This window comes from Neovison vison, chromosome 4, assembly GCF_020171115.1.
Source record: "Neovison vison isolate M4711 chromosome 4, ASM_NN_V1, whole genome shotgun sequence".
Taxonomy (NCBI): domain Eukaryota; kingdom Metazoa; phylum Chordata; class Mammalia; order Carnivora; family Mustelidae; genus Neogale; species Neogale vison.
The window spans coordinates 223128529-223156066 of record NC_058094.1 but is presented as its reverse complement, the minus strand read 5'-3'; the positions used below and the strand labels follow the sequence as shown (position 1 = coordinate 223156066).

Below are 27538 nucleotides of genomic sequence, written 5' to 3'. Positions count from 1 at the left end.
TGGTTCAAAATCTGCAAATCAAATCAATGTGATATAATACATTAATAAAAGAAAGAACAAGAACCATGATACCCTCAATAGATGCTAAACAAGCATTTGACAAAGTTCAGTATCCTTTCCTGATCAAAACTCTTCACGGTGCAGGGATAGGGGGTACATACCTCAATATCATCAAAGCCACCAAAAAACCCCAAAATCTTGCCATTTGCAACAATGTGGATAGAACTATAGGGTATTATGCTAAGTGAAATAAGTCAATCAGAGAAAGACAATTATCATAGGATCTCACTGATAGGAGGAATTTGAGAAACAAGACAGAGGATCATAAGGGCAGGAAGAGAAAAATGAAACAAAATGAAACCAGAGAGGAAGAAAAACCATAAGAGACTCTTAATCTCAGGAAGCAAACTGAGGGTTGGTGGGGTGGGGGGGAAGAGGGATGAGGCGGCTGAGTGATGGGACATCGGGGAGGGATGTGCTACGGAGAGGGCTGTGAATTGTGTAAGTTTGATGGTTCACAGACTTGTACCCCTGAAACTAATAATACACTGTAGGTTAATAAAAAAATAAAAATTACAAAAAAAAAAACCAAAAGATCGGAGTCAGAATCCTGAACACATTCACTGGATCATGTGGTGTCACGTAGTGTTACACAGTCAACAGAAGTGTTGTGAAAAATGCAAAACTGGGCCTTCCTCCTATCCTTAATAGTAGGCATAGAGCTCTTTGAAAAAGAAGCTGAGAAGAAGTAGAGCAAAGCTTTATTTTACATATTTATCTCCTCTCTTTTTAGAGAGAATCAGCCTTCACAGTATAACTTAAAGGTCAGTGTTTCTCAAATCCAAATGGAGTGTGTTAAACAATATGAATTTGTATTCTATTAGCAAAGCACATTCTATAACACTTCTTTTGTTTTTAACTATCTATTGGCAAATGCAAAAGGCAAAGTGAACAACCATATAAATAATACTCAGCCTGAACTGTGTGGAGGACCTAGTTAATCTGGCCTTGATCCCAAAGTTAAATTCACGTTTAAATGCAAACTTATCCAAAGAAGAATACAGATCCAAGCTGGTCCTAGTTGAAAAGATATTAACTAATGCAAAGTATCAATGAATTGGTACCTAAAAACAGTTTATATTTTTAAAACGTGTCAAAAAAAAATTGCATGATTCTCCACAAATGGCATAGATAAAAGATACAAGAATTCAGGGGTCCTTTTTCTTGCATTATCTATGCTGATAAGGTGATATAGGAGTGTTTCTACCTACAGTATATACACAGGAGATCTATAAATGTAAGCATACTGTAATACAATGATTTTCACCCTTATCAATATAGAGTCTTAGGAAATCTCAGTATGCATGTAGTAGACACTAAAATACAGATTAAATGAAAACTAAACTGATTCTTACAATGTGTCTATTTTCTTTATTTCACAATGCTTAGCAATGTAACAACCCAATTACCAAGTGACAAGTACAATCTATACCAGCAGGGGCAATGTTACCCCCCAAAGGAGACATTTCTTAATGTCTGGTGTCAATTTTGGTTGTCACAGCTAGACAAGGAGTGATGCATGACTAGCATCTAATGGGTAGAGGCCAGTGATGCTGCTGAGGATTCGACACTGAACATCCTCTTGCCCCCATGCCCAGCAATGAATTATCTATCTGGCCAAAAATATCACATGTCAAGAATGAAAGACCTTGATTTATTTTGATATCCACCAAAGCTGAAGTATAAAATATGATATAATGTTATAAAACATTCTTTTATTTTAGAAGGAACAAGAGCAAGGATAGTGAATAAAAAGCGAATGAGCGACACTAATTATAAAGCAGGAGGCACGAATTACAAAAACAGAGTGACTAGGAAGGTCTTGGGAGAGATGTGGGAGATTCTGTCACTGTACCAAACAGCTGCAGGACAGCACAAAATGAGTCCACATTGTTGGCTGACAAAGAAGAAAACACAATGCATTTTCTAGTTATTCTATAATCTTGAATTCAAAGAACCTCCTTTGTACAACAGTTCTAAATGAATCTCTGTGATGTTTTACCTTAAATGTTGTTGAAAACTGCTCATCTGAAGAATTACAAACTTGCTTTTTGGTTGCTGACTTTGACATTGGTAAATATAATGTATTTCTGATCAAGAAAAGCATTTTTATAACAGACGGGCACAACTTACCTAAATTTGGAGTTGAGTTTAATCAGAGAGGCTGTTAAACCAATTGTGCTCAAACAGTGAGTGACCTCAGTATATTTTTCATCTTGTCCTTTGCAATACAGGAAAACCTTGTAAAATGATTTGAGGAAAGGTATTATCTTTTCTATATAAGCACAAGGCCATAGCAAAGGGGATTCTCCCACTCACAAACATAATATTTGTGTTTTAAAGTAAGTATAAGAAGCCACTGGCCCATTCTCTAAATCCATTTCACATGATACGCAAATATGGCTGACATAGCATGTTTAAAATAGTCCAAACAAGTAAATATCTGATAAGCAGGAGGTTGATAGCAGGGAAGAAAAAAAAGCTGCATGAAGCTTTACATGCGTGGATGTGACCAAGGCTAGTAATCAATGCAATCCATGTAGTGATATTAGGATTAGATGGATAAATCACATTTATACAAATAAAGGTCTTAACCAGAGTCCAATTTTACCAATAATTTCAAGAAACAAGCAATCATAAGGCTGTAGTATTAAGGCTTAAAATTAAGGTCCAGTATTATATGTATTCTGACATCTGAGAAAGTCCAGAGGGTCTCAAATGACCTAAATGCAAAGTTTCCCCTACAGCTCTGCTTCCAGGGTTAAGGTCCCCCAGCCAAAAATCTTCTCTTATTTCAGGGATCAGGCACAGTTTCTGCTTATTCCTGAGCATTTTTTTTAAAGATTTTTTTTTATTCATTTATTTGACAGAGAGAAATCACAAATAGGCAGAGAGGCAGGCAGAGAGAGAGAGGGAAGCAGGCTCCCCACCGAGCAGAGAGCCCGATGCGGGACTTGATCCCAGGACCCTGAGATCATGACCCGAGCCGAAGGCAGTGGCCCAACCCACTGAGCCACCCAGGCGCCCCTATTCCTGAGCATTTATGTCATGAAATATCTCCATTCAATACTTCAATGATCACCTAGCTTAGCAGTTATTTTCCAGGGAGTCATGTTCATATATCCAGAGATGCTAAGTATGTTTACCGTAAGCAACCTAAAACAGGTTCATAATAGGAATGCCCAAAACAGTCCATAGATAAGGACTTTCCTCCTAGAAAAATCAATTATATGGAAGCAGAGGGGGTGCAGTATCAGTATCAGAATGTTTACAAAAGAGATTGGCCCAAGTTACCTGTCTTCTTCTCTTGGATCATTCTTCCACTAACTGGAAGTGAAATGGAACAGAGAGTGGGCACAACTCCTCCCTGTCCACCGAAATAAGCATGAAAGACTGAAAAGACTAATATAGTATTGTTTGAAGTGTAAGAAAATATTACATATATATTCTAATGAGAATAGGAGTCTGAAAAATTGTGATAATTTTTTCAAGTCTAGGTATGAAAAATCTGATACTAGTCTAATAGAAATAACATTATTAAATGTTTTTAAATGAGTGATTTTTAATTTTTAAGTGATATATCCAAATAATTTGCATTGCTGGCAGGTTTAAGTGAGCATACTAAATGATTATTTTATTATATTGTTACTTCTAATTCATGAGGGCGATAACTGCCATCTTAAATATTTGCTCTTTTCTCCGTAGCTAAGCTAATTTAAATAGGTGATAATTAAGACTAACAGCTCAAGAATAAAAGCTGATAAAAGAATCTCTTAATGTATATTTGCAGTGTTTTAAATTTTACTTCTTTCCTCACATTAACCAGGGATTGTAAGTGAAATGCTGATGGACTGCATAACTGTAATTTTGACTTTCGTATTCTTTGCAATCACCTAACATATATAAGGATTAACCTGTATGTAGACAGTGGTGAGAATATCTCAGGAGCTGAGGCTCCCTGAGGAAATGCACTGACTGAGGTTGATAAACCTCCTACACCAAAATGCAAGAAAGCTTGAGTTGTGTCATTTGCAAGCTGTCCTTAAATGAGTGTATTAGGACGACCGGACCTTCACATTGTACTGTCGGACATGTGGGACAATACTGTGCAGATGCTTTTATTGCCAAACATCTTCCCCTGTATGTTCTTACAGTGAGCACTGTGGGCCAATTTTTTACAGTCATTAGAATCTACAAGATAATATTTCTGTAGGCCATCATTGTGATTATAAAAGTTCCCTGTGGGTGAAGAAGAAGAAAAGAAGAATTAACCAAAGGAGAGAGGCATCAAATGACAGAGAAGGAGCAACGCTTCAGATTGTTACGAAGGATTCCTAGGTCTGCAAATAACTCACTTATGCAAGTCACATAACCCTGTGGATTTTGGTTTCCTCATTAGTAAAATAAGGGATTGGGTTAGGAGGCCTCCTGGGAGCTTTTTAAAGTTCTTGTAGAGTATGCACAGGTCTCTTTGTATTAATCAAAGTACCTTAATTGTAAACCATGCTGAAGCATAGTTATTTTTCATTATTTTATTCTAATTTTCAACCAGTTATCATGCTATGTGTATGCTTTATTTTAAAATGTGTATTTTTTGGAAATTATTTTATGAAAAGAATTCTGAATTAATATTTACAATAAAAAATATATCCTCTCATCCCACAGCAGAAGTGTACTGTTACTCCTGCTTCAAAACTGCAAACAGGTATGATTATATGTTTCTCAATCAATAATTTTGGTTTATTTTTGAATCAACATTGTTGATTTTATATGTGAACTTAGAAAATTCTTGAAGGTAAATTATATTTTGTAGTAAGCAATACAATGTAAATCTAGCTCTAAATCAATGTCTAAGTAAGCATTTCTCCAAAATACGAACTAGCTGTCATTTGTGACTCTCTTGTATCTAAGGAGAAACTAACGTATATTTGCCATGTTATCTCATTGAACAGACTCAATAGTAACTATCTTCCAAGTAAAAGAAATTACACTGGAAAAAAAATAATTAAATGCTGATAGCATGCATCTCCATAGACATGAAAAATGAGAATGTAATTCTTTGTTTTTCATACCATAAATTTCCTTTCAACGCAAATGTCACCCTCAAATGTCAATCCAGAAATGAGACTCACCAAGTATCTGACTTTTTTGGTATAAAATGACAATAACTTATTATCTTGTAACACCTATTAATTTACATTGCCTAGTAAGTCAAAACCATAACACAAATGATTCAGTTTATTTTTCACCATCTCAAAAATATTTTTTATCTGCTACAATAATCTTCAGTTACTGCATTATTACCATCAAGGTGAGCCACAATTAGATATATACAGATAATGTTTCTAATACAAAGTATTCCAATTCAAGTTTAAAATACAAACTACTTTGCAAAGACCTGAAGAATATATGTTCTTGAAGCTAAGTTCTACGTCTCTTAGTAGCAAGACTATTTCAGTTTAACATTCCGAATTTATTTTTTATATACTTGCATACATAAGAACAGAGCATGTCCTTTATATATAACATACTACTACCATGACAATTTAAATTATCTCTCTACATGGGCCATGGGCGCCTGGGTGGCTCAGTGGGTTAAGCCGCTGCCTTCGGCTCGGGCCATGATCTCAGGGTCCTGGGATCGAGTCCCGCATCGGGCTCTCTGCTCAGCAGGGAGCCTGCTTCCTCCTCTCTCTCTGCCTGCCTCTCTGCCTACTTGTGATCTCTCTCTGTCAAATAAATAAATAAAATCTTTAAAAATAAATTAATAAATCATCTCTCTACCATGTGTAACTTGGCTTTGATAGCTATTTAATCTATTTTCATGTTGATTTACTTTTCACACTAATCTTGATATGAAGTTCAAATGAACTAATAAGGGTATGATATTTTTCCTCTGATGATAAGCAATTTACATGTTTATAATTCATAAAGCAGCTGCATGAAATTTTGGTTTAAAATAATCTTAAATAGAAATAACATAAGGTCTCAAAACACTGAAATTAGAAAAAGGAATACTAAATTCTTTGCTTTGTGAGACTCTTTTGGAACATCTATTAATATAGTCAATACAACAAGTCTTTCAACACTGTGTAGGCACCTAGAGCGACATTCAATATCATGCAAGAGAATCATACCCTGTTCACCTAAGGAAAGAATCTACCCAGCATCAAAGAGTAATCAGTTCCCACTGAGGGAGCAGGTTAGGCCGCATCATCTGCATCTTGGTATTCGTCAACTGAGCAAATGTTACTTGCATATTGTCTGATAATTGACAGGATGCCGATAATGAATACGGTGACTGCGTCTGCCCCCTCCCCAGAATCTCACACTCTGCTGTATTCTGGAATACTTGGATACACATTTCATTGAAAATATTCACACAGTGTAATGGGAGTAAAAAGAAATGTGGTTTATTCTGAAAATTCAGAGAAGTCTTCCTGTTGAAAATTGCATCTGAACTGAATCCTGGAAGAGATGAGACTGAGGAGGGGAACATGGAGAGACCTGAGGACATCCTGGACAAAAACATGTTCAAGAAGCACAGCATGTACAGGGAAACAGGAACAGTCTGTACTACTGGAGCACAGAGTGCAACACGGCAGTGAGAGGATGTACGACTGCAGAGGTAACAGGAAAGGCACGATATTTCAAGATAACACCTTGAACTTTAGGCAATGTAGCACCATTAAAGTGTTTTAACCACAGGTATGACATGTTGCACTTTAGATTTAAAATTAACAAAATGGTTTACAAATAGAATTCAATAAATCCTAATGGGATTGGTGAGTCTGTGTCACAATATATCAATCCCCAAGCAACGTCATAGATCTTTCACTTCATGTGTGTGTATTTGTATGTGTGAAAAACACAAAATACAAGTAACCGGAACCCTTTCAATTTATGCAAAATAAATATTTAATTTAAATAGGAAGACACGGGTGGATTCCCAAAACTACTTATTTCTCTGTCCAGCTAAACTAATATAACAGAAATTCTTACTAGTTTTAATGAATATATATGTTCTCCAAAATTCATATCCACCCAGAAACTCCAAACACGTTCGTCCTTGGAAATGCAGTCATTTTAATTGGTTACTTTAAGATTAGGTCGACCAAAGCTAGAGGCATCCCAATTCTGGACTTTAAGCTCTGTTACAAAGCTGTCATCATCAAGACAGTCTGGTACTGGCACAGAAATATACACATAGATCAATGGAATAGAATACAGAACCCAGAAATGGACCCTCAACTCTATGGTCAACTAATTTTTGACAAAGCAGGAAAGAATGTCCAGTGGAAAAAAGACAGTCTCTTCAACAACTGGTGCTGGGAAAACTGGACAACCACATGCAGAAGAATGAAACTGTACCATTTCCTTACACCACACATAAAAATAGACTCAAAATGGATGGAAGACCTCAATGTGAGACAGGAATCCATCAGAATCCTAGAGGAGAACACAGGCAGCAATCTCTTTGACCTCGGGTATAGCAACTTCTTATTAGGGACATCTCCGGAGGCAAGGGGAAAAAAAGCAAAAATGAACTATTGGGATTTCATCAAAATAAAAAGCTCCTGCACAGTGAAGGAAACAACAAAACTAAAAGGCAGCTGACAGAATGGGAGAAGATATTTGCAAATCACATGTCTAATAAAGGGCTAGTGTCTAAAATCTATAAAGAACTTATCTAACTCAATACTCAAAAAATTTAAAAATCTAGTTAAGAAATGGGCAAAAGAAATGAAAAGACATTTCTCCAAAGAAAACATACAAATGGCTAACAGACACCTGAAAAAAAAAAAGCTCCACATCACTCATCATCAGGGAAATACAAATCAAAACCACAATGAGATACCACCTCACACTGGTAAGTACGGCTAAAATTAACTCAGGAAACAACAGATGTTGGGGAGGACGCAGAGAAAGAGGAACCTTCTTACACGGTGGGAATGCAAGCTGATGCAGCCACTTTGGAAAAAAGTACAGAGGCTCTTCAAAAAAGTTAAAAATAGAACTACCCTAAAATCCTACTAGGCATTTATTCAAAGGATACAAAACTAGTGATTTGAAGGGACATGTGCACCCCAATGTTTATAGCCCCAATGTCCACAGTATGGAAGAGCCCAAATGTCCATCGGCTGATGAATGGATAAAGATGTGATTGACACACACACACACACACACACACACACAGATAGGAATATTACTCAGCCATCAAAAAGAATGAAATCTTGCCATCTGAAACAATGAGAATGGAACTGGAGTATATTATGCTAAGCAAAATAAGTCAGTCAGAGAAAGACAAATACCATATGACTTCACTCATATGTGGAATTTAAGAAACAAAACAGATGAACATAGGGGAAAGGAAGGAAAAATAAAGTAAGATAAAAATAGAGAGGGAAGCAAATCACAACAGACTCTTACCAAAAGAACAAACTGAGGCTGCTGGAGGGAGGTGGGGGGGGATGGGGTAACTGGGTCATGGGCATTAAGGACGGCACTGAATGTTAGGAGCAACGGGTGTTATGTGCAACTGATAAACCACTAAATTCTACCCCACAAACTAATACTATACTCTGTGTTAAATAACTAGCTATAATTTAAATAAAATCTTGAAAGAAAGAAAAAAAAAATTAGGTCATACTGGATAGGGTGGATTTTAAATCCAGTCAGTGGTGTCTTTATAAGAAGGCCACGTGAAGACACAGACCCTGGCACACAGCGGGAAGAAGGCTGTGTGAACGGAGAGGCAGACAGTGGAATGATGCACAAACAGGTCAAAGAGCATGAAGGATTGCCAGCAACCACCAGAACTAAGGGAGGCCCGTGAAGTAGCTTCTCCCTCTGGGCCTGCAGAAGGAATCAACTTTGCTGACACTGTGGTTTCTGACTCCTGTCGTCCAGAACTACAACAGAACAAATCCTGTTGTCTTACACTACACAGTTTGTGGTACTTTGCTATGACAACCCTAGGAAGCTGACACATACACACGACAGCACCTCTTGCTGAGGCAGCATGGTCGTATTGAGTATCAGTTTGTGGTCCCTGCGGAGCACAATCTCATTTGCACAGCATGAAATGAACAAAACACTGTCCTTTTGTTTGTATTTGGCTTTTTTGTTTGTATTTTGTTTGTATTTGGCTTCTCTCGATACTTTTTCCTGCCCTAGTATGGTGCTTACTTTCCACCATGATTTGCATTGGGTGGTATATCCAGGCTTTATTAATTATTCATTCAATTGAAGGCATATACAAAAACTAGCTTAGTTGTGTGTATCTTGGTTTCCCAAGGCACTGACTTTACTCTTATGAAGACTCTGGTTAAAAGCTCCTACAGTATTTGTAGTCAAAAATGCTCACGTCAATCAGGACACTGTACTGGGCTTGTGTAAAATGAATGTTGGGAGTACTGCAGCCATAAATGGTTTTTAGAAATTATTAGACTGAGACTTCTCCCTTCTGCTTCATGTAGTCTCTCCGGTACACAGTAAGAAGATTAGCATCGGTGTTTTGGGAGAAGGTTTAGCGAGTCAGAAGATGTGGGGAATATCACTAAGTTTTAAAAATAACAGCATGCACTTCTTTCAACTAAACTTGAGGGAAAACCAAATGTAGAGGGAACACAATAATTTAAAATGAGTTTAGATTCATCGAAATTAGAACTCCGATGAGTCTCAAGGCAAGTCGGGAAATACCAACAGGAGAAGCCCTAAGGCTTCAAAAAAGTGGCCTAGAACTAAACTTCTCCACCTGGAATAGAGTGAACTTTCTATCCGCAAGCTTGAGAAATACCGAACTTCTCAGACGGCAAAGAGGCCACGGAAGAACTCCACAGAGGAGAAACGACGACCCCCAGGGGGACGGCAGCAGAACGCGCCCGCAAGGAAAGCACTGCACCTGCTGACAACCTGCCCTCTCCAGCCCTTTCCGCAAACTTAGAAACAGAGGAAGGGCGCTCCCATTCCCTGATCTGCAACTTCAGGACAGACCTCAGATACGTCTTCCAAGGGGTTTTTAGAAAGATGAGAGAATTCATTTCTCTCTCCCACAGGAGTGATCGAAGCCTCATTTCTCCTCGCGGGGACCCTAGCATACAGAGTACTGCTAACTCTTACGAGGGCAAAATAAAAGGGTGTATCTGACTTTTCCCCTTCAAAGATCCATGATTCTTTTTCTCATTGAAAAGGCAAAGTCTTTGACATAGTATTTCACTAAATTAAAAAAACAAAAACAAAAACAAAACCAGAAGGCCATCTTCTAAGTGCCTATCCTAGGACAGGTAAACTTAAACAATACTAGCTTTAGGAAACTTGTCCATCACAAATATTTTTAACACATATTTTTCTTAATATAAACGTGTATTTCTCTTGGAAAATACATAAATACAATTTGGTTTCTTCAAAAATAGATAAATAAAAAGAATCTTATCTGTACATTAGTTACAAAAATGGCCCAGTTGGGGATCTTGTTAAAGAAATGACTAGCCATCAACTCTCTGGCAATAAAAACTGTGTCCAGGATATTAAATCATTGTTCACCAAACTAAGGGAAAAAAATCAGAGAATGACATTTAAAAAAAAATGTTGTAGGTTCTTTAAACTATAAAAGAACATGGAAGAAAAATAATAAGCAGACTTTTGGTTCTCCTCATCTACACCAACCAATATGGTAGTCAGCAGTCACTCTATATAAATTCAAATTCAAGTGAATTAAAATTAAACACAATTTAAAATGAGTTCCTCAGTTATCTCAGCTACATTTCAAGTTCTCAACAGCCAGATGTGACTAGCAGACTACAGCAGGTCAAGGACATTCACATCTTTGTTTAAAGTTCTACTGAAGAACACGGCTCTAGAGCTATGCTTGTACCTTTTCTCCCCCTAAAATGATGTCGATACGTCTATGGTTCCCAGTCCCTGCTGTACAAAGTACCCCAAACCTGGTGGCTTAAAACAACAGCTCTATTCTCTCCCAGTTTTGGAGGCCAGAAGTCCCAAATCAGTTTCACTAGATTCAAATCAACGTGTCAGCAGGACCTCAATTCCTCCGGAGGCTCCAAGGAGAATCTTCTCCTCCCCTCTTCCAGCTTTTGGAGGCTGCTGACATTCCTTGACTTACAAAAGCATCACTCGATCTCTGCGCCATGGTCCCAGTGCCTCCATTTTCCTGTCTGTGAATTCTCCCTCTGCCCACCGCTCACAAGGACAGAACCCATGTAGCTAGAAGCCCCCTGGATAATGCACGATACTCTCCCCACACCACAATCATTAACTTAATCAAACGCTCTGACTTATTAAGTAACATTTACAGTTCCGGGGATTAGTACCTGATACCTCTGGAGACCATTATCCAACTTACTATGATCCACTACAATGGTATTTTTCAACTTCTAACCTACATTGTATTTTATGTTACCAGTTCATCATTTACTCCACTGGCACCTAGTGGTATAATGTTAATACAGTTTTTAAAGTGTACGATTCCCGCCCCCACAGAGACACTTATATACTACAAAAACCTAGCTTCCTACGTAGCTTCAGGCATTTTTTTCCTTTCCATTTGTGACTCCCAAAGCCCGGGCTAGATGGAGAAGGCCATGATAGCATGAGCTCACCACTTCACAGATTCTCTTGCAACAACTGTAGAACACACTGTCCTCTTTTAAGCCACACCTGAGTCACCCCACACTATTTACCTCTGGGCAAGCGGTGTTTGCCCTTACTCTGAGCTCTAGGTAACCCCATTAACAGTGTTGGTTTTAAAATGATTTTTTAAAGAAAGCCATCTCAAAAATAAGATAATGTGTCTGGATATCCTAACAAGAATAAAATAAAAGAGAAAAAGAGGGAGTTGGCTATAAAAAGTATTCAAAAACAACTGGAAAATAGATAAATAAAAGACAATCCAATAGGAAAACAGGCAAAATTCAACAAACACTTCAAAGAAAGAGGTATACAAAGGAAAGACAAGCATAACCTCTTTAAAAATCAGGAAAGTGTTCACTAAAACTAAAATGAGATATAATGAACACTCACCACAATGGTTAAAACTTTGAAATCAATACTAAGTCCCCAAATCTGTGAAGCAACAGGAACGCCAATACATTGGCTGTGGGAGTGTGAGTTGATAATAACCACTGCAGAAAAGAATTTTGTCAGGGCACCTGGGTGGCTCAGTGGGTTAAGCCACTGCCTTCGGTTCGGGTCATGATCTCAGGGTCCTGGGATCGAGTCCCGCATCGGGCTCTCTGCTCAGCGGGGGGCCTGCTTCCCTCTCTCTGCCTGCCTCTCCATCTACTTGTGATTTCTCTCTGCCAAATAAATACATAAAATCTTAAAAAAAAAAAAAAAGAAAAAGAAAAGAATTTTGTCATTACTGACAAAAATTAAACATACATATATCCTAACTAGGTATTATTCTTCCTAAGGTGACATCCATGAGGAATATTTATAGCAATTCTATTAAAATAGCCAAAAATGGAAATAATTCAAACATTCATTAACATAAAATGAATTGATGATTATAGGATATTCATACAATAGATTAACAGTGCCAATGAATATAATCAAATACCTTAAATAACAGTGTGGATAATTCTTACAATTATTATTTTGAAGAAAAGAACTCAGATGGGAAATGATGTATACTTCAGGATTCCATTTTTGTGAAACTAAAAAAAAATGTAAAATTAATCTATGAGGATAAAAATCAGGTGAATTTCTACCTTTAAAAAGCAGCAGTAACTGGGAGGGAAGCCAGGTGTCAATATGACTATTTTATTGACTTGGTGATGGTTACATCATTGCTCATTTTGTTGGAATCAAGGAGTAGGAAAATAGAACAGTGGTCATGAGCTCCAGCATTGTACCAGACTCACAGGTTTTCCTTTCAGCTCTGTCATTCAGGCGATATGCCTCTGGTGTATTTTAACTTTCACTATTTTTATCCCGATAAATACTACTATATTAGTTGTTCCACCTGATCTCTCATATAATGTTTTCCTTATTTACCGTGGTATTACTAACATTCACCATATTTCATGACACATAAAAAGTGCTAAGTAATTATTAATAAATTTCATACATCATGGTTTCCATGAAGAGCATTACACATTTTTCATTTACTGAACATGCTCCCAAGAAAATCCATCTTGCAGAGGAAAATACCACATTTTGTCTTGGCCTTCCCAATATGCTGATACTTAGAATATGTCTGAACACAGAATTCTGTATCCATAATGCCCAGACCACTTACAGAGAACGCAGATTTATGTTAAGGCTCATTTTAGGCTTCTCCTAACAAGTTAAATCTTTCTCCTGAAGATCTATATTCTGCTGAAGAGCTGTTATTTCTCTGCCTCTCTACTTGTTGTATTTGCTATAATAAAGTGATGACCAAATAAAATAAACACCTGGAGAACTTTTAAATGATCTCCATGGTCCCTTTGTAGTAACCACTTCAGTTTGCACGTAACAATATTGCTCATGAATAAATAAATATGATTTGGTTATCACAACAGCTACTATTTCCACACCAATCTCTGTAACTGATTTCTACAGAGGTGAAAGTTTTATATATATATTTTTATTATAAACTACTAAATGTTTGGTTAATTTTAAAAAGCTTGCCAATAGGTCATTTGCCATCTTCTGGTTGTAGTGAACTTTTATTTTTACGTATCTGTAGGAGAGGTAAGGGAGAGTCTAATGGTAGACTCCTAGGAGGAGGGAAATATTTTATCATAGAATTCATATTCTAAAGCCAGTATTTGCAAATCATGTATTTGCCGATTGAATCTCTACTACCTAGCGGCCTCAAAACACCTCAAACAATCTCTAAAGTAATTCTGTGCTGGTACTGCTCTCATAGAAGCAAATAAGCAAAGATAGATCTTCGGTAGATAAATCTATCATCAAAGCTGGCCTGTAAGAAATTCCACAGATGGAAGTTTTAAAGAAACTAAGGTTATACTCAAGAAGATGGGGAAGAGAAGGACAGGCAGATAAGAGGGCTATAAAGAAGAAAGACAGAAGAAGAGGAAAGGCAAACAAGCACAACTGGTAAAAATGAGTAGAAACAAGACAGCAGAGATGTAATCCCCAAAAATCCATATATTAGAATCATCAGACATCTATACAATGTATCTAAGAAATAAATAAGAAAAAGAGCTTAAAACATGATTAAAAGAAAATCATCATTTTAGGGGACCAAGGCAATTTTTTAAAGGAGCAAATAAAACTTACAGACATATAAAATATCCTTGACATTAAAATTTAGTGGTTAGCTTTAAATAGTAAAAGGTGAAATTGATGAGAATTGGCAGGGAATTCTCAAGAATATATCCAAAATCCATCACAAAGAGTCTAAATGATGGATAATAATGTAAGTTTCTATTTTTTAAATATTGCATAAGACTTCAGGCAACTTACTTAATAAGCTTTGTCGTTTTAATCTATGGAACAAAAATCCTTTGCTAAAGGTATTTGTATGTGTTTCTGTATAAAGATGTAAACATATATTTAGAACACAGAGATAAACTTACATATTTATATGTAAAAACAAGGCAGTTTATTGTCAGAGAAAGCAAGTAATGTTAAATAATCAAAAATAAATCACGAATTAAATGAAAATGACAAAATCCACCATAAATTTCAACAGATACTCACAGTAAGAACATCCATAGACCTCAACTCTGAGCCCAATGCGGCCTTCTCCATTCCAGTCCAGGGGCACGATGCGCACATAGCGGGCGATTACTGGATGCTGTAAATCATGACGAACCACACTATCAGAGTTGATGTTCCCAGGAAATGCCTGGAAAAAAAGAAAAGGGATTAAAAAATTAAAGAAAAACATACTTTGGAAACAACCACGTTCTCTGTGTGCTAAGATAAATGTAAGTTTTCTTCTCCAATGGCAGGATTTTATATTTTCTACTATAAACAATTCGAACAAAGCTACCATACTTCCTTTATTTGAAAACAAGTCTGGTTTTAAACGGAAACTAGGCCAAAATTTCTATGTGTCCTTTTGAAGGTGAAAAAACACACATATTAGAAGAATGAAACACTACATGGAACCCACTGCAGTATCCAGTAAATATTTAAATTCCGAGTTCTCATATTTTACATTTAAATTACAGTTTTTCAGCCTCCAACCATATTTCTTGCTTTTTAAAAATCTCTCCACATTACCTTCCCGTGCCACCATTAGAAATCTGAACTTTTTTTCAATATCAGTTAGATTAAAAGAACAAGTGAATACATTGTGCAAATAGCCAGAGTTTTCTACCTTTTATTAGCATTAACACATTTACAGAGTTTACAAGTTGGTCAGAAATGTGTCCATTCCAGATTTCTCATTTATAGAGGATGTGGTCAAATCAAAAGCACGATTTCCCATGAACCTTATTTACATTGAGAACTTCCCATTGTCTTATGTTTTTTCAGCAGAGAACAAATGGATTTCCTTCAGGCATGACTATCATTCATTCAGGAAACATTAGTAAAACATCTATTCCACAGTAAGTTAGAACAAGATAATATGGGGACATAAGATACCTAGAGCCATAGACACTATACTCCAAACAATCACAATCTGATAGGGAAAATGTCAGTATAAAATTCTAATTAAAGGAAGATTTAAAGAAACAAGACAATCATAATTTAGAAAATATAAGTCAAATAAATGAGAAATGTATGTCTGTTTTATTTTAAACATTAGCAGTTTTAATTTCATCCATACATTCTAGCTCTTTCTATATTAGATAACTTGAATTTTTGTAATGTTGTATCCCATGTGCCCTCCTCTTTTATATTTGCTTATATGATCTCTTAAACACTGAAATAAAAGTTTTAAGAAGAAAACTGCCCTTTTTTAATCACCAAGAAAAAAAAAAAAGAACCAAACCCCACAACATAAGCACCACATTACATGGCTAATTTGTTGTCTTCTTGACCTGAGGCTTTGAATTTGCTTCTGTATAAAAATAGAAGTTCTAGCTTTAAAAACTTATTTGTCACAGTTTTTTAAACACACAAAATTGATAAGAAGCACAAAAGACATGCTTTTGATGAAAAGTACATAGCAGCTTTGAAGCGGGACAACGCACATGGCACCGCCCTGAATTTGTGGTTGCCGGTTTGTTACCTGATGGGCACTCCTCACACTCTAGCCTCCGACACACAAAATGTTCAGTGTAAGACCTAGTAATATAGGGCTCAGAAGGAAGCATTTCCTCAGGACTAATACTATTTTCTATAACATATAGACATCCCAATAACCTACATGAGGGTAAAATTTAGTCTAAACCACGTACGGTTGCGTGTCTGCAAACTGGGATGGTCTCTGGGGATGATCCTGTTGAGCCCTCTGGGGTTTTCCTCATCCTTAGCTGCATCTGCCTTTGTAGAATGGGCCACACCTACCTTCAAGCCCACAATGGGCTTTAAGTCATGAATGTTAACACTGAGAACATCTTCTTTGTATCTTACTGACAAAATTTGATCAGGAAAACCAGCAAAAGATTTTTTTTTTTTAAGGTATTTTTCTAGCCAGGCTGTAGCTTTATAAAGATGCCAGGAATGTATTCTATTAAACTGTGGCTGCATTTTAATACCACTATTGGTTGTTCTGGCCGCAAAAGTGATATGGGTGAGGATCCCTGACCAAAATCACTGGAATTAAATCCTTACAGCATTTAAATAAATCTAAAATACATCTTAAATATTACTCAGTAAAAGCCACCAAACAATTTATCTTGAGGATGTGCTTGCTGTAGTGCTTGGTGATGATATATAAATACTAACAACAACAAAACCAAGTAACTCTTTGGGAGCGCTATCTCTGAGACATCTGTAGTTTTTTTGAGGCCTAAAAGAAAACAAAACACAACACTCTTCTGTGTTTTCCCTCTACTCCAAAACTTCACTCTGACCCCAAATGCATGAGTTTTCCTACACATTAAGAAATTCTCCAATTCGCCATGGATACTAGCTGGAGGTCCTATAATTTAATGCAATTCTGACACTACGTACCTGGAGATCGAGTCAGATCCCACAGGTTAGGGAGTGGGCCCAAAAGACCAACCCATTTCAGATGCCTATCTCAAGTCTAATTTGTCCCTTCTGCTTCTGACAGACCAGCTAAAAGTAGATTCCCATGACCCCCTTCTCAAGTCTGACCCTTTGCTAGAATGGCTCACAGAACTCAGAAAACCAGTTTACTACTATATTACTGTTTTATCATAAAAGGATACAACTCAGCAATGGCCGGGCAGAAGAGATGCACAGAGCAAGGTATGTGGCAAGGGCTTCCAAACCTTCTCCAGGGGTGCCACCTCCCCAGTCCTCTACATATTCACCAGCCCCAAATACTTCCCAACACCAACTTCAGAGACTTTTAGGGAGGTCTCATAATGCAAGAAAAATCATTAAATCACTGGCCATTGACGATTAAACTCTCCAGAGGTCAGAATGGTTCAACTGTTAACCAGCACCCCCCCACCCCTTTTTGTGATTATCTAGGGGCTTTCCAAAAACCACCTCTAGCATAAACTCTGGTGTGGCTCAAAGGAGCTTATTTTTTTTTTTTAAGATTTTATTTATTTATTTGACAGAGATATCACAAGTAGGCAGAGAGGCAGACAGAAAGAGAGGGGGAAGCAGGCTCCCCACTGAGCAGAGAGCCCAATGCGGGGCTCCATCCCAGGACCCTGGGATCGTGACCTGAGCCGAAGGCAGAGGCTTCAACCCACTGAGCCACCCAGGCGTCCCAGGAGCTTATTATGAATAACAACAACAACAAAAAAATCCATTTCACTTTTATTGTACTTATCACTTAGGAAACTACAAGGATTTGAGGAGCTGTGTGCCAGCAAAGATGGACAAAGAACAAAAAATATATTTCTTATAAATCACATTAGCACAGGCCTAAAATAATATGAAAAAAAAGTTGCAAAAGGCAGTATTAAAAGAAACTGCAAAAGTGGACAATACAGGTAATAATTTCAGTAATATCTGGAGCTTTACGAAAACCAATCAGGAAAAAAGGAAAGAAACAGACTTTAGCTGGACAGGAGGGCAGAACGGTGTCTGGGAGATGCAAATCAATGGAGGAGGAGCAGACAGGTTATCCTGGTGCAGAGAAGGAACTCAGGTCTAAGGCTTAAGACTCAATGAGACTCAATTTTAGCACTTGTGCTGGGATGATTCATTCATTCACCGATCCATTCACTGATCATTCACTCAGGGAATAGCTAGGAGCACATATATTGTTCAAATCACTGGGGTTACAGGAGTAAACAATACAGAGTTTCAGTTTTCATGGCATTTATGTATTAAAGTACATAACTGGGTAGCTAACAAATAATAAATATCTAATGAATGTGTGTGTATATACGTTACTGACATGACATTACATAATATGTGTATGTTGTTACATATTAAATTACATATACAGAATACAATACTGAGCATACCTTGCGTGTTTGGGGATAATAAGGAAACCAGGGCTTTTGGAACACAGTGAAAAAAGGAAGAACAGGGTAGATGTTGGGAGGGGTGGAGACCACAGCAGACAGGACTGTAAACTATGACCATGTTGTACATTTCATTTTGAGCATACCAGAAAGAAATCCATCGGAGGGTTTTAAGCAAAAAAAATTACGCATCACTGTTAAGATCAGGGTCACTAACACCCCCTCCCTGGATACAGTGAAGTTCCTAGAAAAACAGAAGACAACAGCATAACATAAATTACACAATCATACAGGATAGAATGATCTAGTGACCAGTGTTCCTGAGCAGCGGGGTGCTTCGGGGAGAAGGAAAGAACAGTGGTGCGGAAGTGAGTCCGGAAGAGAAGAGACAGGAAACTTACTACAACCTGGATCCCAAATGCACCACATGTGAGGAGAGAAAACAAAACAGAACCCAGAACTACTGGGAATGAGGCTTTCCTTCCAGTAAATTCCTGCTGGTCATTCTGCTATTATAAAGGCATGGATGTCAGAAAAAGACAAAGTAGGACAATACATTTCCACATCTGTGGAAACAGCATTCCAGCATCTAAATCCAGAACATGCTGAAGAAAACCTCTGGGCTTTCTCAATATTTGCCTTGTTTCCTCATTTTTTAAATTTTTTTAAAGCAACTGAATAAATACCGATAAATACAAAGATACCTGAAGGGAAAGATAATTAGTGAAGATTTAGATATATTGCATGTGAGATTTCATCATCACACCGAAAGGTCACACATCGAGAATTTCAGATGTTTCAGCTAGTTGTGTTTTATTGAAGTTGAGCTTCGTGGAGAGGGCATATGTATTATTTATGAACAAATGCATGTCATATGGTATTTTCTCCGGTGTTCACAGCATCAGTAAATTGTGTGTTTTGCACTTCTTTTCATTTCCAAGCATCGCTATTTAAGCCATTATTTTAATTGGAGTTTAAAACTTTTCAAAAGAAGAGTGTAGGTGTTACCAATCACTGCCTTGAATATAAAGGCATGAATATGTATGAAATGTCTCCTTTTATACAGCAGTATTTGGAAAAGTTAAATACAGAAAGAGGTACAACCATTGATTTAATAAAAACAACATCTAATATTTATATATCACTTTATTATTTAAAGAGTCCTAGTACATGTTGTATTGTTTGCACCTCCTTAAGTCTGGTAGGGACGCACTTTTTTCAAATCAGGAAATTTAGTCTCAGAGAACTTACAGGATAGGATGTCTGTCAAATAGCTTAGTAAGGGCAAGCGGGGCAAAGTAACAAGCTTGGCAGGCATCCCTACACTGAGTTTGGTATGAGAATAAAATTTTCAGTTGGGAATAAAGGTTTTTGTATTTAGGCACAACACATTTTATTTTTGATATTTGATACTGCATATTTCAATATCAAATTTGAAGTCTGAGAATTCTTATCATACCACATTCTGGATGTACATTTGATTTCTGGCTCATTTACTATACAGCATATTTGCCTGCATACTCTATTTCTCTCTTCAATTTTATTTGAACAAACTTTGACAAAAATTAGAATTTTATTTTCTTACACTTTTTCCCCAAAAAATGCTCCCATTGTGGTCACTAACGAAAGCCCCTCTGCAGCTTTTAATAGAAATAATTAAAAAGTTTGAATGTCAAGGTTTACTAAAAAAAGAAAGGCTGGTCTGCTCTAGTGCACACTTCACTCAAAAAACAATGAATACTCTGCCATAAGTCTTAAAAAGAAGCATTTCTTTTCAAATAATTTGATTCTTTCACACCCACTGGTGGTTTTTCAGATAGAAAAAAGAAAGAATTATCAAGGTAAAACATTCAGCTGATATTTACAAAGTCTTTAAGAACTGGAAATATGCATGAAAAAATTGAAAAATTAAAATGAATTTACATCTTTCCTGAATGAAACAATATGCTTTAAAATTCAGCCTATGGAAAAATGTCACAGAGTAATACATGTTTTGTGGATACGTGAAAACAACCGACAAATTCATCATTAAGACTGAAAAATCAATCACCGAAGCTTGTGAATTATAAGTCATCACTATTAAATCTCTTCTACTGGCTGTGAGTTCTATATATGCTTAGAAGGTTAGGGTTTTGGGGTTTTTGTTTGTTTTGGTTTTTTTGTAACTAACATAGCACTTATGTAACTCGGGAGGCTTTAAACTTAGTAAAGCTAAGAGCAATAGAACTTAAAACCTGTGCTGCTACTTGAGAGTGACTGTCCTACAAATTACTAAACTTCATAGAAGAGGGGGTAGGGGCAGGGGTGAAACAGGTGCTGGGGATTAAGGAGGGCACTGGTCATGTTGAGCACCATGACCTACAGAAATTACTGAATTCCAGGTGTTGTACAACCTGAAAGTAATAGGACCCTGTATGTTCACTAACTGGAATTAAAAGAAAAACTTAAAATACAACAAAGAGTTAGAATTTTTTAAGAAAACAGTGTGAGTTATTCAGAATGCTAACTGTATAATCTAAATATCGTTAGAGTTTTAACAACTAAAAATTCCCCACCATGTGGCACAGAACATTTACTCTAGCTGAAACAAGAGTTCAGATGGCCTGACACAGGAAAGGTACACTTTTTCTGTAAAATACCAAACAGTTAATATTTTAGGCTTAGCAGACTGCATACCTCTCAGTCCCATATCCTTTTTCTTCTTCTTCCTTTTTATTTTAACAACACTGAAACAATGTAAAAACCATCACAGCTCACAGACTTGAAAAGAACAGAGACCAGAGTTAGCCCAGGGGCTATACTTGCCAACCCCTTGTCTAAGAGAATCTTTCAAATAGATAAATCCTCCCCTCAACTCCAATAGGATGCAAAAGTCTAAAATCATAGAAAAACCTTTCCACCACTTGGCATTTAAAAACCAATAAACTTTGGGAAAGCATTTCGTCATTCCTTGAACCATATAATTTATCAGACTGGAGGAAAATATATAGGGATTTAGAAATATGCTGTGTGTGATGCATGAAGTAAAATCTCCCTCAAATTCACTATTATGGGGTCTGAAGTGTAACTTATGAAGCATTTTATGAAGAGAATAAATATATTTGGTCCTCACTAAAACCTCACCTTTCAAGAAACCTAAAATAAGGGACCACAAGCTTCTATAGTAAATGAGTGAGAATGTATATCTTAGGGCAGAGGTTTTGCTTAAGACAAAATAATATGTGTCTGAAACACACAGCTATTGTGTAAGTGAGCCTAGGAGGAGCTCTTAGTGCTACTGCCAACAAGTCTCCTAGGTGGGAAACTATGTGGGAAAAACAACAACACAAGAATATTTCCTAATGTGAGAGATCTTAATTTCTTAAAACATAAAATACCTCTGCTGCAACAAAAGCACATATTGATTTTTTTCCTTAAGTTGATGTCATAAACCTGTGATCACTATAATCACTTTTCTTTAAGTGGAATTTTGTTTGTTGCTGGATTTTAAATTTTATTTTCCCCATGCTAACAATTTACATCAAAATATAGAAATAGATTTTCCATTCTGCAGCCTTGATGTGACTCTCCAGGTCTGGTTACACTGCATGCTGAGGCAGGAAGAAAAGAAGTATTTTCATAAATACTGCCTCTGTTACACTCCAGATCTGGCTTTGTCACCTGAACTTTCTTGGCATCATTTTCATCCGGCTGTACCAACATGCCTGGCAAGACTCGGCTCAGATCCTGAAGTATCCTGAAGTTAAGGATATCCCCTGACCCTCACCCCTCCATCCCCCAGTATTCCACAGGGATCCTCAGAACACCCTGTACTTACTCTCTGCACTCAGCTGAAATTACTTCATTGTGTAATTCATCATCCACTGTAGGCCAGCTTTGAAGTCTGTGATCAAACCTCTGGTCCACCACTAGATCTGATGGCCCCCCACAATGGTCGGTGTCCGAGGATTTATCCATTTACAATCCAATTAAATGAATGAATAAAAATGACCATTCCCTAACTCCCACCTCTTCACATTTCACAGCTCTTGTTATTTCTGGATGTACCAAAGCCAGTGCAGTAACCAGTCATAGTAAATAAACCACGTTTGATAATATCCTACAGAAGAAAAAGAAAAAGCATGCTAGTCTGATTCAAGACCCTAGGCAAATCAACAGTGTTTTCCCAAAGGTACGATGATATCATCGTAATATGTAAAGTCGCCAGCCGTCGCAGAGATCATACAGAAAAAAGGAAAAGGAAATGGTCATGCAAAAATCATGTCAAAATCAGGGGACAAGTAATAGGAGAAAGGTGGGAATTGACACAAACATACCAGCCCACATCGAATCTCAGATGTTCACACAGATAATTCACTTAGCTCTGCTGAAAACATACTCTTTTGGGGTTATAAAACCATCGCGACATGTTGTGTGGCAAATGCTAAAACACTCTGTGTAAGTGAGCAGTAATACTTCCTCTGAGCATTTCTGCTCTTGACTCAACTAGAAAGGTCTTAGCTTTTTCGTTTTGCCAAAGTTACAAGCAAAGTTTAGAAGTATTTTACCAAAAGAACCATCAATTAAGAATCATGGTATAAGAACAATACTATAACTTAGAGAAACAATAAGGCAAAATATTTTAAAATCTAGTTCTTCAACTTCTTTCCCTTTATTTCTACGGGGATCCCATGATGACAGCACTCTAAGGTTTTCCCTTTGTGCTCAGCGGCTCTCAGCCTACCACCGTTTATTTAGTTGTGCTTCTGTTAAGAGATTCCAGGGCTGTCTCCAGTTTTTTACTATTGTGAATGAAATTGCTGTGAGCATGTGTATAAAATGCATACGGGGAGAATTTCTGACTCACAGAGTAGATACATGCTTAAATTTTTAAGACACTGTCAAACTTTTTCTCAGTGTTTATAATCTATCTACGTGTAGTTTCAATTGCATCAGAGAAATCTCTACCGTATATTCCTCTTTCTCCTCTCTACTGTATATGTTCTATAACGTAAATTCATTACTCTCACATTTATATTGATTTTTTTCTCCAAACTTCCCTAAATTTTCTTCTTTATCCTACATGCCAAGCCATAAAAAAGGATGAAAATAATTAGATAAGTGCTACCCGTTATCTGTATTTGTCAATATTTGAAATAAACACACAAAGTAAGAAAAACAAAGGCAGTGTTACTGAGCTTAACAGTGTTCAAAGGGAGCATAACTGACAGAAGTCTGGAGATGGAAATGTTCGAAAGATGCAGAAGGAAAGGGACACAGTGGATAAAATCCATCCTTCATGTAATGAGTCAGGAGACCTATCCAACGCTCCACAGAACAGCAAACCCACTTACTAGTATTAGAAGCAACATAATTAACAAGGAGATAATTTAAAATATTTGATATCATTTCTAAAAGCAGGCCAGGTATGGGGAAACGTTAGCTAACTACAAATTGATCTATCAAGAAGTCAGCACTGGTTACTGGGGTGGGAACTTTTGCTATTTAAATGAAATTTTTTGGTAATATTTGATTAAAAATACTTATCCATATACTACTTTGATAAAGACAAACCAGAATATTTTTCTGTGGGATTGTAGCTGAAACTCTGGCTTTAGGATTCCTGGCATACTACACAGATGGAGACACATCAGGTGTGAGGTTCATCTTGTCTGTAAGAATAAAATCTAACTCGCTGCTTAAAGAAGCGTAAGACTCCTGGTACTGAGCCCAGAAAGAAATTTCTCAAATGAGTCCTCTTGTAAAAGGAACCACGCTACACAATAAACAAAGTGTTCAGTGACATCTGTATAAGAAGATAACAACAAATCTCATAGGAGGTTTCTTACAGTTTCCTTCAATGTAGCTCCATGGAAAAAAATGCCAAAACACAATTCAGTAAACAAAATTTTACAAAGGTAATCAAGACTTTCAATGCAGGTATTCCGCTCTCCGCTGACTGGCTTAATCTAGAAATAGTTCAGAGTATCTAGAGGAATGAATGGATTGGATTGCTTTGCCTTCAGATTATCCTCTGTAAACCCTGTTTTCTCAAGTATTTGATATTTCAATGGCAATGAATTTGAGAATATACTTGGAAGTACCCGGAGTATATCTCTTTCTAAATGTGGAACCAAATGCTTTCATAAACATAAGATCAAGTATTATTCAGGGTGAATATCAGTATTAGCAAAGTAAATCACCATAGGAAACAAAGGCAAAAGAAAAAAAAATTAAACTTCCTCACTCTCTACAGCCTACTGACAAATCCCTGAAACAGGCAGTGACCTTGGGAGCTCACCTGTCTTGATGATGACACTTTGCTAAGGCCAAAAGACAATCTCAGTTTAACATTATCATGACCCCCCCCCCCAGGATCCTCTAAGTCTTCTTTAACATATAAAAATTCCTCTGTAAACGTCCTTTAACTTTACACACACACACACACACCTGCCCCCAAGACACATGCTAGGAATCATCCTCCAAGTGTAGGGCCCACTGATACACATCTGAAGGGTCTCATGAACAATGTTTTATTAGGTGGTAATAAATTACCTTTTCCCAACAATAGCTAATCCCCTCAAAGGTCCTGGAAACCTTACTTCCAAAATTTCTTAGAGATTCAGGTTATCTCCCTAACCCCCTCCCAAAATGAAAGTAATTAATCAGTCCCCTATCAGAGCCCCAGTGCAGCTCCTTCTGCCCACGGGCACTGTGCCTGTGCTTTAATAAAAACACCTTTTTGCACTGAAGACATCTCAAGAATTCTATCCTGGCCGTCAGCTCTGAACCCCCACATTTCCTACTCTGTAAGAATCTTTGCCATCTTAACATTTGTTGCTTGTTAGTGCTGGAAAGTCCCATTCCAGTATCACCTGCCCAGTGTAACAGACTATCGCCTCCTGCTGACTGGAGACATCTCATAATTTGCTGGGAGACCATACACCATTGTAACCACACCATGCTTACTGCCTGTGCAGCGAAGGTCTTTGCTTAGCCTAATTTTGGGAGGAAACTTCTGGATCATGGGGCTGTACCACCTATGCCCTCTTTTTTGTTTGTTTTTTTTGTTGTCAGAGAAAGGGAGGGAGGAGCACAAGCAGGGGGAGCAGCAGGCTGAGGGAGAAGCAGGCTCCCCACTGAGCGAGGAGCCCAATGTGATGGGGGGCTCCATCCCAGGACCCTGAGATGATGACCTGAGCTGAGGGCAGACATTTAAGCCACTGACCACCCAGGCAGCCCAACCTATGCTGTCTTTGGGTGTATCTTGCATTTTTGTTTAAGCCATTCAGGCTTACAGTTTTTTGTTTTTTTCTTTTTTAAGATTTTATTTATTTATTTGACAGAGATCACAAGTAGGCAGAGAGGCAGGCAGAAAGAGAGGAGGAAGCAGGCTCCCCGCTGAGCAGAGATCCCGATGTGGGGCTCGATCCCAGAACCCTGGGATCATGACCTGAGCCGAAGGCAGAGGCTTTAACCCACTGAGCCACCCAGGCGCCCCAGGCTTACTGGCTTTGAGTCACTATTAGATCTACTTCATCCATGGCCAGATAGATGACTGATCCTTTAAATAGCTAAGTCCGAAAGAAAAAAAAACTTCACAAAGAGCTCTAATTGTCTTATTAGTATAATAGCCGTCTTAGGGACCCGTCCATTGACAAAATAAAATCACAGAAATTAGACTTAAATCGAAATAAATGCCCATATCTAATGTAAATTTCCTTTAAAATCTGGCCTCATTTGCCTGTTTTAACTTAGGTTTCCCTATGAGATTTACCAGAAGCACTCGGGCCTAACCTCTTGGTTCAAAGTGTACACTCTGCTCCTGTAAATGTTGAAAGCAAGAAGTAAATTCAACTAAAGCACCTGAGAATGGCTAAAGACTTGCTTTTCTCCTACCTTCCAGGGGCTGAGAGTACCAGCTTCAGGCATTCTTATGTGACACTGTTTGCAGGTGTCATCCTAGACCCGCCCACTGCAGAAGAATCTGTGTCTCCTGGATGCAAGCAAAATCTCTTAAATTCTAAAGACCTTTAACCTCCACTTTGAAAAGATCCTACCAGTTTTAGAGATTAAAAAGACTAATGACCATTCTCAAAACCCCTTCACAAGAAACAGAACCAAAAATTTCTCCTTGACCCTCCTACAAATAATCCTTGAAGGGTCAATATTCAAGGACTGATAGAAGCTTATGTGGGGAACAAAGGCAGAAAGAAATGTAGATAAAATTATATTTCCTTATAACCTGCAGCTTATTGACAAATACTTAAGGCAGGCAGGACATAACCTTCCTCCAGGAAGCTCCCAACTGTCTTAATGTTAATGCTCTGCTAGAGGAGAAAAACAATCCTAAACTCAGCAATAAGTGGGTTTGAGGATCCTCTGAGTCTTCTTTAGCATAGGAAAGCCCTTTTGGAAAACTTCTCAACTTTACCTCCCTCAATTCTGTAGTCTATCATCAGTCCTACCTCACAATCCTGGGCAGCCCTTTCTGCCCAGGAAGCCTGTCCCCGTGCTATAATAAAACACTTTATTGCACCAAAGCCATCTCAAGATTTCTTAGTCATCAGCTCCAAACCCCAACACTACCACATCAGAAACCAAGGCTGAATGATGTACCCAAAAGAAGGTTTTTGTTAAAATGCTTTATACAGGTTTTACAAAGATAAAAATATTTTAAGTCCAATTTTAGTTTAAAATCTCCCTAATATAAAGAAGCATATTTAGTTAAAAAGGCAGGCCAATCACCTGATATTCAGGCTGTAATCTTGTTCTTTGGAAAATTAAAAATAACTCTATTTTACCGATCTCTACAAAACCAGAAATGCAACCCTAAAACCAGTCAACGCCTACTTATCTTTACCAATTCCCAAACACTGCCAATTCCTCTTACAGTGTTTCTGGATATTGGAAAAAATCAAGCTATTGGAACAAAACTGTAGTGTACTTAGGAGAAAGGAAGGTGAATTTTAAATCGCAGTTATCCTGAAACTCTGGGGGGAAAACTTTCTTTT

The 27538-nt window shown here is 37.5% G+C and overlaps 1 protein-coding gene across 1 annotated transcript in view; it reads right to left on the bottom strand.

Annotated features, from left to right (window-relative positions):
* Nucleotides 1-27538, bottom strand: part of CNTNAP2 (contactin associated protein 2) — a 1943304-nt gene that overhangs the window by 1118016 nt on the left and 797750 nt on the right. Inside the window, exon 4 of the mRNA XM_044246794.1 lies at nucleotides 14734-14881. Coding sequence (XP_044102729.1) covers nucleotides 14734-14881 — 148 coding nt within the window. The remainder of the gene's footprint in view (nucleotides 1-14733; nucleotides 14882-27538) is intronic.